Raw genomic sequence first — 14208 nt, 5'->3', positions numbered from 1 at the left:
ATATTAGGAGAACTGTGCAAGGGAGTCTTCTTTTTGTTTCCTCAAAGTGATATTATACGATTGTCCCCCATTTCTTGACGGCAAGAATGTGACAACAGGTGTTATAGAATACTTTATAAATAGTCTTTTAATACATTTAAATGTGTTTGAAGCATGTGGGAATGGTTAAACTATTTTTAAAGGTTTTTTTTATATGGGCTCTCTAAATCTTACAATTTTCACCTCTCGTGGCTAGGTCGGTAATCTATCCCTATGATAAACAGGGGTTCACTGTATACACCTCCTCTGTCCAGGCCTGCTCAGTAAAATACTTAGTCGTCATTAAAACAAATTCTCTCTTTTATACTTGATTGGCTTGTGTAGTAGTTGTACCCAATGAAGTGCACTTCTGTGATTCTCTTTACTCCAGCAGTTTTGATGTTAAGAATGAAAATGGGCAAGAAGAAAGGAGGGATAAGGAAAGCAGAAGGGGAGAAGGACAAACACAAAGGAGGGGAGAAGGAAAAAAAAGGATCTTATGGAGCGGCCTTGACCGAGAATACTGATGAGCTCCCTCGCAATGACGTTTTTTTTCCCCGCTGATTCAAGTCAGGTCATTTTATTGTGCGGGCCATATTACCTCTGACACCTCTGCACAGCCGACGTGAGGCTGGAGTGTGAAGGAGGCTCATCTTTTAAGGAAGCACAGGAGAGAGGGAATAATAATCCCTAAAATTCACTAAGTGACAAACTGGAGCCTGGTGGCCGGTCAAGCTAATCCCGCATCAAACTGCAACAAGCACGTTTTTTGCTCGGTGCAATTATAGAAGATACACAGGGCAGCAGAGGATGTTTGCGACTTTCCCCAAAAACATTCAAATGAATGAGACATTCCACAAAAAATGTTCTGCATCTTTCAAATTTCAACTTCAAACTGTTCCATTCATTAAAGACATCTTGGAAATTGTTTTTCATATTCCTAAAATTTCCACATTCCCCAGATTCACACATTTTCACCATAAAATTCCCAAATGAAGAAATATTTTATATATTTACTATACCGCCTCCTTTTACATTTCTTGACCAATTTAAACCACTGCCACTTTAAAATTACTAGCAGACATTCCAACAGCTTCTTCCCTCTTGGAATCAACTTCTTAAACACTTAACCTACAATTCCATTACAACATGCTGGCAATTTTTTGAATTTTTTGACTTGAGTTTGTTGTCACATTTCTGTGGGGCCAATTATATATTATATATTACTCGTGCACTCACTGTAGTAGTCTCGCCACGCTGCACTATTTGCATATCTGTTGTTGACCAATACTGGCCACTCATGCCAGAGTAGCATCTGCTCCCTTTGCACACTGATTGAGGAGTATCTGCAACATTTGCACAATCAACATTGTCCCAGATTATCACACTACTCGTCACTTTAAACTGCATACACTCCTTGAAGTCTCTGCGCCCTTTGCACAATGGTCATTGCACCGGACTATTGCAATATTAGTCATTAGTCAAGTACTAGAATACTCTGCATGTTTTTGCACAATTGTCAAAAAACAAAAAAAAACTTTTAAAAATGTACCGGCATTACCGGATAACTAGCAACCCTTTATTACTCAGTGACTGTTTTTGTCAATGTCTTTATGTCTCAAAAGTGTTCTCCGTCAATTGACTGTCTGTTGTCGTACTAGAGTGGCTCCAACTACCGGAGACCAATTCCTTGTGTGTTTTTTGGACATACTTGGCAAATAAAGATGATTCTGATTCTGATTCTGAAATGTTCAGCTAAATCAAGACATCTTGGGGACTGTTTATGACATTTGCCAGATGCCCAAATTTCCACAAAAATTCACAAATGAAGAGATATCTTACATATTTACATTCTCTTTCCACATTTTTGAACTGATCCAAACTGTTCCAACTTCAAGTCTCATTTCAACAATTCAATTAATTCCACAGGATTTCAGTTCAGCTTTTCAGCATTTAAAGACAATTTCTACACAAATTGCATTCTCTAGTTTTCATTTAAAATTGACATTGTACCTTGTAGCTGCTCAATGAGGGTCATGGCCATCCTGGAACCCTGAGCATCAAACACCACCTGGCCCTAAAACAAAAGGACACGTTTAAGGACAATACCAAACCTCCTAGTTTGGATCGAGTTTGGGTTAGCTTCTACGTTAGCTATCGCCATGTTCAAACTAGGGTTGCAAAGGGATGAAAAAATTTCCGTAACTTTCTGGAAAGGTTCCAGTAAATTTTCCATGGGTAGTTATGCTGGCAATTTTGGAAATATTCCAAATGAGAAACTTTCAATGGGAATTATGTGAGTTTATGAGACTTAAAATACTTTGTTGGCAAGGTATCATATTCAAGCATAAATATAAACATTTTGTTTTCTCATAAGCAGACATCGGTGCAAAATAAATAACTCTACTTGCCTCATGCGAGAGCATTGCAGGAACCTAATTGCTAATTTTTTTTTCACTCCACTCCATATGACAGCATATGTTATGCGTCTCACATTGAGCCTCACATTTTGTCTTGCAATACAATGCAAAAAAAAAAAAAAAAAAATCAACCAAGTGCCAACTCAACAAACTAGTAGGTTGGGACCGTCGTAAATGAAGGTTCCACTCTAATTGCATGAAATCTGGTTGTTTAAATTAGGATTATGCTCAAATATAGTTCCCTAAATATATTTAGGTTCTCTACTAAGAGGAAAACTTAAATTTAGTAAATTCATGATTTATTTCCATAATTCCCAATGAAAATTTCCAACTTTGAAAACTTCCAGAATTTTGCAACACATGATCAGACTTACTGAAACGCCCTCGAAAGAGCTGGTGTTGAGTGCGCGGTAAATCTCAGACGTGATGTCTTTGTTGTTGTAGTTGAAGTCCTCCAGCCGCCGCCCCTTGGCTTTGAGTGGCGCCACCGTCTTATTGAGGGCCAGCGCCAGGGCCCAGATGGCGTCATAGGCCAGCGGGGCCTCCTGGAAGCCACCCGTCTCCTCGGGATTCATGCCGCCCAGGCGGGACATCAAGGCCGCCAAAAACTCCTGGGATGTCTGATTGAGGGGGGGAAATGAAAAAAAAAATGGAATTAGATGAGGAAAACCGCTGTTTTGAAGCATTTAAATTAGTTAGAGTGCGGGTTTTCGAGAAATTTGGGGCCGAATAACAGCGCCACCATATGTCTGATTATTTAGAAAGCTAATAGCTCACCCAATGCTGCAAGGATGCACATTTTGCAATATTTTCATGTTTCTGAATGTAGCGGTTTCATGGGCACCGGCATTTAAATGAGATTTTAAGGGGGAGTTTGAAATTTTCAAAATAATCACTTTTTGTCATATTTGTTAAAATTGTCAGTATAACCTTAGTACATGATTGAAATGATCTGCGAAAAAAAATCAGCCCCGCTGGTCCATTCTTGTACCTTTAATATATTTGTAAAGAAACCACCACGCCTGAGGAAAAACAACCATTCAGAGACAGAAGGCATGACCGATGAGGTGTCACTCATTTGCCATGCACCCGTGGGCACACGGATAGTCGGTCACCGGTACACCCCCACAACCTTGCGCTGACCTGTTAATTTGGGCTTCAGGAGGTTTGCTGAAACACTGGCAGAATATGCACCTCCATAAAATTCAAGAATACCCAGCCCTCTTTTGCCAACAACTGGGCTTAAGACTAGCAAACAGAAGCCGAGCGAAGGGACCTCACGCAGCTAAGAGAAATAAGAAGCAACGTGGAATTAGCAACATTTCTGCTTGACAGATAAGTTTATCACCTCTATTGATTTTTAATTGATTGTACATTGTACATTTTCACATTTATGCATGTATTGGTTCAGCAGCAGATATTTCAAATGTGCCAGTATTTAATTTAGAGTTTTTGATTCAGTGAACTTGCCTAATAACTTGCCTTGGCTCAGGTCAGTTCGGTGCCTAATTGCAATGCCACCATGTGGTCCATTGCTTTGAAAAGTAATAGGACAGCCAATGCCACGCGGGTGCATGTTGTGCACCCGCGTGGCATTTTCACGTTTCTGCATGCAGTAGTTCAGGAGCAGAAGCATTTCAATTTTTCACCATTTAGGTTTTTTAGCATGCATTGAGCTTGATTTGACTAAGGTCACGGGACTTAATAATAACGCCGCCATATGGCCAGTTCTTTTTAATATGGTAATAGTACAGCCAATGGCGCAAGGATGCACATTCTGCCAAATGTTCACCTTTCTGCATGCAGTGGCTCAGGAGCAGAAGAGTGCAAAATATTGCCCCAAGAAGAAAAATAGGAGCCTCTACGAGAGTAATATGTGTCAATCAATCAACATTTGCCCACAAAGTCTCACTTTAATGCGGACCTGAAATGTAATGGTGCACACAATACCGCATTAAGTCTGATAAAATTCCATCCAAACAACTCACCACCTGTTTTGGGGCGTAAATGAGCCCCGGGTGATTTGTCAAACTCCGTCCTCTCGGCAGCAAGCAATTAAGATAATCTGCGAGCGCTCATGTGTGACGGCAGATTATTGCTCGCAATCATCAAGATGTCCCTGAGGATTCCCCGCGAGGCCCACGCACTTTGCAATTCGGCTCTCTGACAAGTCCAATTCATTAAAAGATTCCACCTTGGCATTTAAACGTGACGTGCCATCCTACCGCCTCCAGTGCTTGGCACATCGGCCAAGAAATATGACAATTTCAAACTTGCAAATTGAACTGGAAGTAGAGTGATTGTGCGAACGCATCTATCTGGGACACCCCGTGGAGGAGTGCATCGGCGGTTAAGCAGCAGGTAGCAGCAGGTGCGCTTTTTAATACAAACAACAGCTGTGAGGGGAAAAAAGTGCAAAGGCGAGGCGGGTAAACAAGAAGAATAAAAGTCAACAGAGCAGCAGTCAGAAAAGGTCAATGGGAAGACTTGAACCTTTAAAACCATCATACAAAACAAAACAAAAACACAAAAAATAAATTATTTTCCAGATCGTCGATGTTGGGGACAAACCTCGTATGTCCAAATACGGCTAATTTCAAATTTTTCCACAATTGACGATTATGGTCTTTCCTTATGTCGTCTGTTATTTTTATGCATTATTAACCAAATTAAAGTTTTGAAAATAGCTTGAGAACAAATCTATTAACTTTCTTGAACACTCAACCGTCTTAAAAGTATTGTAAAACTCCACCACTACACTCACTCTGCGGCAGCTGTGTGGCATTATGTCACCTCAAGATTGAAAGTCTGGATGTTTTTTTAGACAATAACGAGTGAAAATAGTTAGGTTAGATACATGTGAGTAAGCATGTTTTGTTAAAAACGGATCGCTATAATGCTTTGGTGCAGAAGGAACTGGTCAGCCACAAAGAAATAATGTATGCAGATTATTTCCACCAATTAAACTGCTTAATCATCTTATCGTTTCATTTATTGCATCCCTCATGGCTCTAACACCTTTAAAAGGGTATTTAGGAAGATGTCGTAACCACAGTCGTTTGCTTTTGTAAACTAGTAAAGGATACCTTTTTAATAAATAACAATGTAATAAAATTGCGTTTTTGTTGTTGTTGTTGATTGAACATGATTTTGGGGTGGTTCTGTGTTGAAGTTGGTGTACAGCGTTATATTGTAGGGATGTAAGGTGTAATACCAATTTGAACAGTGCAGTGTTTGGTAACACGAGCAAGATTAGATTAGAAAAAAGGTTAGGTTCGAAAAAATGGATCGTTTATACAAATGGCAAGAACTGATGTAAGTTAAACATTTAATGCTGTAAAAGCAGCAAAAAAAAAACCTAATAAATCTTTAAAATTACAGATTTCTATCACCATTTTTGTCCACAAACAAGCTGAAAGAATAGTTAAATTGAACTGCCCGAGGATTAATAAATGACAAACAAGTACAATTATTAACCTGGCATTTAAAGGGTTAAAAGCCTGAAAATTATTGAATATTTGATCATTTTGATTAGAGCTTAAGTTGATTAAAGAATTCAAGCCAAAAAACAGAACAAAATATGAATAAATGATGATTTTACAGCAGTTTGTTTGTGTACATTTTGTGACAACAAAGGTGTCCAAAGGGTGGCACATTTGTGGAGGGCATCTTCGTTTTAGAAAAGCAAAATATGGTCATCCCAGTTAAGAGGCTTAAGACCACACCAATGCTGAGATGAGTAACAGGAAAATGCTGACCAAAAAAAATAAATAAATAAAATGGAAAGAGGAGCGTATATATATTTTTTTTCACATGAGGAAAAATCCTCCTTCTGTTGGGGAGATTTAGTCAACATATTGTTGATAAACAGCTCAGAATATTTATCGGTGGTTATATGCTGGGGCGCAGCATCTGTGCAAGCAAATACCTTTACATGACAATGAATTACTTGAATAAATTTCACATTGGGGAGCAAACAGCTAAACTATTGCCAACGGTGCAAATATACAGGGTAAAAAAATGGATTTATAATCTTTAAATAAGTCTCATTTTCTGAGAACGCACAAGGATAATAGCTAGCAGCGCCTAGAGCTAATGTTAGCAAATCACTATGTGAAAATTATATTTATCTTCTTTATTAAGTATTATTTTCTGTGGAAATATGAGGCTAAAAGTTGGCGGCCTGACAGCAAATGTTTGTTAGCAAACCACCAAGTAAAAATGTGATATTTATCATTTGAAATATCATCTGAAGTCATTTTTTTTCTGACAAAATGCAACGATAACTGGCAGTACTTAAAGCTAATGTCAGCTTCCAAACCACATTGCCCGCAGATGTAAAAGTATGGTATTTATCATCTAAATCAAGTCTTAGTTTTTGTGGAAACAAGAGGCTAATAGCTAGCAGCACTTACCGCTAATGCTAGTTGGCAAACCACCATTTAAAAATGTGATATTTACAGTTTAATCTATAGTCTTATGTTCACATAAAAGTGAAGGCTAATAGCTAGCAGTGTATATAACTAATGATCATGAGTAAACCATGAAGTAAAAATGCAATGTTTATCATCTGAATTAAATCTATTTTCCTACAAAGGTGAGCTAGCAACACTTGAAGCTAGCTGGCAAACCACATCACATGCAAATGTAACAATGAGGTACTTACTGTATCATCTAAAATAAGTCTAATTTTCCAAGAAAACACAAGGCTGGTAAGAAGGAGTAGTTAAAGCTGTTACCTTGCACACCCATACAGATTTAATAATATGACATTATTCATCTTATTTTCTAGGAAAACAAAGCTAATAGTGAGCAGCAACGAGAGGTAATGTTAGTAATCAAACCACTATGTAAAAATTACATTTATTATTATGATCTACTTATTACTTATTTAAATATTACTTAATAGTCAGCGGCCCTGACGGCCAATGGTAGTTAGCGAACCAACAAGTAAGAAGTTAATATTTTTCATTTGAATCAACTCTTTTTTTAAGAGGAAGCTAATGCCTAACAACACTTAAAGCTGATGTTAGCTGGCAAACCACTTAGCAGGCAGATGCAAAAATGTGACATTTATCATTTGAATTAGATCTTATCTTCTGAGCAGTCTCAAGACTAATAGCTAGCGGCACCAACCGTTAATGCTAACTAGCAATCGTCTCCTGCAATCTCTGCACTCGTTTGGCCGCCTTAAATGTTACTGGAGGACAAAGTCAGAGTCAAGTCATTAAAATTCCGCCAAGTGTCGTAATAAGAATGATAATGTCATACATTTTACGACAAACCATCCAATTAAAGCGGCGGTTCTTCCCGGGGACGGAACTGGCTACAACCTTAATAAACTGCACAGCATTAATAGCGCAGCAATAATAGCGTGGTGCTTATCACCGTATAAAATAACATACAGGTGATAATGGACTTTGGCGAGCAGACTGTCCGAATTGGGAGTATTTTTTCATTATGTAGCCGTACTACATACTGATGTACTGTATACTGATATGTTAAAGGGTGACCTGCCATTGGATGGCAAGCAGTCCAAGGTGTCTGACTCTCACCCCAAGTCTGATGGGATAGTCTCCAGCTCAACAGCTTCACCACATCCATCCATCCATCCATTTTCTACCGCTTCGGTCGGGTCGGGGGGCAGTAGCTTTAGCAGGGACGCCCAAACTTTCCTCTCCCCAGCCACTTTTCCTCTCCCCAGCCACTTCATCCAGCTCTTCAGGGGGGATCCCGAGGCGTTCACAGGTCAGCCGAGAGACATAGTCTCTCCAGCGTGTCCTGGGTCGTCCCCGCCACCATATGGCCACAGCCTCAGGTGAAATATCTCAAATCAAGGCAAAATATGCTTTTGTTTAAATATTTGTTATTACCAGGCAGTTTTATGTAAAAGCATTTCAGTTGCTTCAATATTTTTTTTCTGTAAAAATCTATATATTATAATTTCCATCCATCCATTTTCCGTACCGCTTTATCCACACAAGGGTCGAGGGCGTGCTGGAGCCTTTCCCAGCTATCTTCGGGCGAGAGGCGGGGTACACTCTCAACTGGTCGCCAGCCAATCGCAGGGCACATATAAACAAATAACCATTCACGCACACATTCACACCTACGGGCAATTTAGAGTCTTCACTCAACCTACCACACATGTTTTTGGGATGTGGGAGGAAACTGGAGTGCCCGGAGAAAACCCACGCAGGCACGGGGTGAACATGCAAACTCCACACAGGCGGGGCCGGGATTTGAACACCGGTCCTCAGAACTGTGAGGCAGATGTGCTAACCAGTTGTACACCGTGCCGCCTATATAATTTGTTAATTAGATTTTATTCAAGGTTTTCAGGAAGTTTAAAAAGAAACCCCATAGTTCTACAGGTGTAGGTAGTATGAATAATCTAGTACTAGTGTTCTATTAGCAGATCATTTTCTTTAAATTAAATAATATATTCCTCGTGTCATCACTTTTTTTCCCTTGTTTATTAAGCTGATTTTGCAGTGCAAAAACAACAATTTAAGGTAAGGTAACCAAAATCGTGTTTGTTTTTCGCCTACCATGTTGGAGACGCCCCGGACAGTCTCGGGGTTGAGCATGACGATCTCGGTGGTGACGTGACCCTCCACGGCCTCCGTCATGTTCTCCACGGTGCAGTTGATTGCCGGGTCCTTGATCTTGAACCAGTTGTCGGCGTACCAGCCGATCAGGAACCACACGTACTTCTTCCCGTAGAGCTTCTCCTTGAACACCTGCAGGGGGCAGCGCGGGAGGAAGGATGGTCAGGGTCCATCAGTGGTGGGGAATGGTCAAGGCGAGCAAGGCCTTCTCTGCTGGCCCAAAGCACTGGCATACACCTGTACATTTAACATTTAAATTCCAATATTTGTTCTAGAAAATTGTGTTAATATATTCCCAACAATATATTTCGTTTATTTGCTAATGTTCCTCTTGACTGCACTGTGTCCAGTACATGTAGGTCTATATGACATTTTTGTTCCATTCAGATTTCACCCTCTATGAGGTGTGTGTCTGTCACTCTAATCTGCCCAGGGCCTTACAATCAGTAGTGCTGACCTATCTAACTTCAACTACATTAGCAATGGGACAATACAATTTCAAATTCATCCTCACAGGGCCAGCAAACTGGCCCTTGATGACGTCAGCATTTTTCCATCCTCTGATTGGTTGGTCAGAGCAAAACTAGTTACAGTCAACTTTGACCAGCAAAACAATATGCACACATTAATACATTTAATAACCAACATCTTTGGTGAGTATGATGTATTTCAATTAAAAATGTGTATTGTTTTGTCCTTTTATGATGTAAACATTGTTTGTGAATAAGCATGAGGATATGGTAAAAACGTCACCTTGTTGTGGCATTCAAACGCCTCATTACCAGGAGACCAACAAAGTCGAGGGGTTTTCGGCCTATTGGGATTAACTGAGCAGAGAAAAAACAGGCACTAACCTCACAAAACACCTTCCTGGCTTCGGTCTCGTAAAAGAGGCCCACAATGATCCTGGCGTCCTGACGCTGAGAATAAGACAGAAAGCCCGTTCGATCAACAGCAAAAAAAATTAAAATAAAAAAAGAATGTTGTTACTTTTGGTTTAAGGATCATTTAGTGCCTTTTTCAAGGGCCACATTTAATTATTTATTTTAATGAAATAATATTCATTTATATTACTACTTTTGTATTTCATTATCAATAATAAATCAATTAACATATGATATAATAAATAAATGTTAAATGTGAAGTATATGTAGTTTTTTATTAATAAAGAAATGATAAATGTGAAGTATATGTGAAATATTTTTTAAATTTCAATAGTTACAATAACGACCGGAGATATCTGGGATAGGCTCCAGCAGCCCGCGACCCTAGTGAGGATAAGCGGCTCCATTATCTGAGCCACTTATCCTCACAAGGGTCGCGGGAGCGCTGGAGCCTATCCCAGCTATCATCGGGCAGGACGCGGGATACACCCTGAACTGGTTGCCAGCCAATCGCAGGGCACATATAAACAAACAACCATTCGCACTAACATTCACACCTACGGGCAATTTAGAGTCTTCAATTAACCTACCACGCATGTTTTTGGGATGTGGGAGGAAACCGAAGTGCCTGGAGAAAACCCACGCAGGCACGGGGAGATCATGCAAACTCCACACAGGAGGGGATTGAACCCCTGTCCTCACAACTGTGAGGCAGACGCTCTAACCAGTCGACCACCGTGCCGCCACATTAAGCAATCATTTCAATATAAAGTTGAAGGTATATGTGAAATTGTATATTTTACAAATTTTTTATTTGACTAATAATTGTTGTGTTTAATTATTACAATCATAAATTGACCAATTATTTAATTAAGAAATGTTAAATTGGCAGCATATTTAAAATTGGTTATTTTATACATTTGTTTGTTTTATTATTTAGAGTCAATCATTTTAAAAAAGGATTTACTCTAAATAGAAGGTATATGTTTTTTTACATTAAATAAAATAACCAATGATTTAATTAAAAAATGTGGAGTATATGTAAATTATATATATATTTTTTTTTATTATTGAAAACAAATAAATTAAAGAATTATTACATCAACTAAAGTTAAATGTAGCTTTTTTTGTTTGTCTGGAGGCCGAGGGGTACATTGCTGGCTTTCGCTGGTCAATCCCGGTACTACACCAGTTTGCATTTGATTGCGCCATATTTCTAGCTCGGCAGACAACTCCATTCACTTAACCACTCTTAAGAGCTAACCTAGCTTCTTCTCCTTTATAATTTCCCGAAGCTGAATGCCCTGTGGCGCATTGCTGCCTCTCGTATGAACTACGTCAGGTTATGTTTAATCAAGACATACTTCTGGTTCAGTGGACAAGATTCAACCGCTAGCTTCTTAATCACTCCTAAAACTACCAGAGCTTCCTCTTCTATTTGTATTTTTCGCCAGTCCAGATGTCCTGTGGCACATTGTTGCCTCTCGCAAGTCAGTCCAGATACTACGCCAGGTTACATTTGACTTGCAGTTTCGGCCGGGGGCAACTCCCTTTTCTTAACCATTCCTAAAAGCTAGCCTAGCCTACCTTGTTGTATTTTTGTGAGTCTTGATGCCCTGGGGTACATGTCCCAGGTCAGTCGTGCCACTACATCGGACCGACGAAAATATGTGAGAAATGAATGTGAAACGACTACGTAGAGCAAATACGAGCCTTTGACCTTGACAGCTCCAGAAGCTCAGGAGTATCTCATTAACACTGTGCATTAATTTCTGCCAACTGGCGTCCATGCTAATGATATTTGCAGCTGTGATGTGAGAGTGTCTGGAAGAGGGGATGCTGGAGGGGCAGGGGGCTGTGGTGTTGACGGGGTGGGTGTTGGGAGAGGGGAGGTCTTTGACAGCTGAGGTGAATTTTTAATCAAAGCACCTTCAGGTTTTTGACAGCCACAGCCGGGTCGGTGAGGAAGCTCTGCCGAACGCTGATCTCGATGCCGGCCTCCTTGACTCGCTGCTCCAAATCATCCAGAGTCTGACGGACAGACAGACACATAGACAGAGGGAAAACATCAAAGGTGGTGTGGGAGCAAGCACAAAAGAACACGTCTGGAAATGGAATAAAAAATTAAAAGCCGCTAGTGGTGAAAAGAGCGGCTCATTAACCTCCATTACGGCGGCGCACATTAAACGTCTCCGTATTGACCGCCGCGTCTGGGAGGGATGCTCGGCACAATCGATGCGCTTTCGCCACCAATATTCCGACAAATATGTTGAAAAGGAGTCCGATAATCACCGTGAGCAATTGCTGGAAAGAGCAACACGGCGGCTGCGGTAAACAAACACCAAGAAAATGTCCCACGGCTAATTAAAACGATCCAGTCTGAAGCAAACAACAACAATGTGACCAAACGAAGAAAGTGATTAAAACATAAACAAAATCAAGCAACCATTTTGGGCTTAACACTACTGCTTGGTTGCCTGCTCTTTATTTTCTGCATTGAATTAAATGATTGCATTAAATAAAAACGCTTCTTTTAAATACAGTCATGGGATCTGAGTACGACCAGTAACCTTAGCTTGTAACCAAAAAAGCCCTACAATTTCCACAACGAAATTGATCAAAAAGTAATTTCCATATTTAGAGAGAGCTGCTCTTAAAAAAAAAAGAAAAAACCAAAAGAGGAACATGAATGGAATTTGACCACAAGTCAAACAAGATTCCAGAACCAGAACAAGACGGACTTAGTGGTTTGGCATTAGTTCATCTAGCAACTAAAAACATAGATAGAGGGTTGGAACGAGTATCTAGTATTGCGGATTATGGATTAGGACGATAGGGATGACATCCACCACAGGGAAAGATCAGGGGTTATTAGGGTTAAGTGTTTTGAAGTTTGAGTTAGGGGTTATGGTTAAGAGTTTGGGAACTATATCCACCACAGGATGGGTTAGGATTAGCAGGTTCTGGTTGGAGGGTTAGGAATATAAGGAGGACAACCACCAGGGGAAGGGTTAGGGTTTAGGGTTGAAATATAAGGAGGAAAACTGCCAAGAAAGGGTTAGGATTAGGGGTTTAGGGTTAGGAATAAACTGTAGGGATGATAAGCACCATGGGAAGAGTTAGTGTTAGAAAAATGTGCTACCCTCCCCAAATCAAAAGGGTTAGAGCAATACACTGACCATCTTCTAAAGGAGGTCACCACCTCCAAGCCCAGGGGGTAGGGCTAGGTTTAAGGCTTAAGGTTAGTTATTCGAATGAAAATAACCTTTGATGGGAAAAAAGTTAGAGGTATCTCGTTGCATTATTTTTTAATTAACAAAAGTTAATTGTTCAACCTGTGAGGGTATACGATATGTCTGTCAGACTCAAGCTGGATGGACAGATGCAAGGCACTGACCGAGGTGAAGACTTCAGTGGTCTGCTGGATGGTGGCGATGCGGGTCCACTTCCACTTCTGGAAGAGCTGCACCCGGGTAGGGTTGTGCAGCGTGGCCGACGGGTGTGTGCGGAAGAAGGTGGGGAAACGCTGGCGGTTGGACAGGGCCGGCGAGCTGGAGCCATACGAGAGCTGCGGAGAAGAACACAGGCTGGAAACTTTGGAAAGGTCTGCAAGGCGTGGCGCCGCTAAATGCCAAACGACTAATTCTTCAAATAATTTGTCTCACAATGACAAGTGGAAGGAAAAACCTTCAACAGATCTCCTTAAAAATGAGAAAGGTGGCATTTAGGGAACTATTACAGACATTCTCTCCCACATCGGTGATGGATGTCAGATAAGTCGAACAATGTGCACTTTTCACAATAACAGCAATTACACATTCCTGAGCATGCAGCAGGTAGATGATGTCGTTCATGTGACAGAAGTGATAGGTAATTTGGACAAAGATGCTCTCAGACTATATGGAGGCGCAAGTACAGAAATTTAAAAGATGACAACTAAAAGAGCTCAGACATCTGCAGAGGACGGTCTGATTTCATTGCAATGGGTTTATTCGTTATATTATTTTTAATCCATTACAATGTTGGTCCGGTGCAATTTTGATCCAGTATTACTTTGGTTGCACGATTTTGATCATATATGTTTTTCACCAGGTATGATTTTGATCCATTAGAATTTTTATCCAGATGACACATGCTGAAATGTTGCCACAATTTGACACATTTTGGTTGACTGTAGTATGACTGCCCATATATATATTGGGCAGTCATACTACAGTATATAACTGCCCAATATATATATATATATATATATATATATATATATATATATATATA

At 40.1% G+C, this 14208-nt stretch overlaps 1 protein-coding gene across 9 annotated transcripts in view; it reads right to left on the bottom strand.

Moving 5' to 3' along the window:
* Nucleotides 1-14208, bottom strand: part of gabbr1a (gamma-aminobutyric acid (GABA) B receptor, 1a) — a 77556-nt gene that overhangs the window by 24160 nt on the left and 39188 nt on the right. For all 9 annotated transcript variants that reach the window (XM_061775696.1, XM_061775698.1, XM_061775699.1 and 6 more), the window contains 6 exons: nucleotides 13331-13501; nucleotides 11863-11964; nucleotides 9904-9969; nucleotides 8990-9181; nucleotides 2813-3058; nucleotides 2032-2095 (listed from right to left, as the gene is read on the bottom strand). In XM_061775696.1, the coding sequence (XP_061631680.1) occupies nucleotides 2032-2095; nucleotides 2813-3058; nucleotides 8990-9181; nucleotides 9904-9969; nucleotides 11863-11964; nucleotides 13331-13501 (841 nt within the window). The remainder of the gene's footprint in view (nucleotides 1-2031; nucleotides 2096-2812; nucleotides 3059-8989; nucleotides 9182-9903; nucleotides 9970-11862; nucleotides 11965-13330; nucleotides 13502-14208) is intronic.

The sequence above is a fragment of the Phyllopteryx taeniolatus genome, chromosome 6 (assembly GCF_024500385.1).
Source record: "Phyllopteryx taeniolatus isolate TA_2022b chromosome 6, UOR_Ptae_1.2, whole genome shotgun sequence".
In the NCBI taxonomy this organism is placed as follows: Eukaryota; Metazoa; Chordata; class Actinopteri; order Syngnathiformes; family Syngnathidae; genus Phyllopteryx; species Phyllopteryx taeniolatus.
The sequence above is the reverse complement of the archived record's forward strand: the minus strand, read 5'-3'. Positions and strand labels throughout refer to the sequence as shown.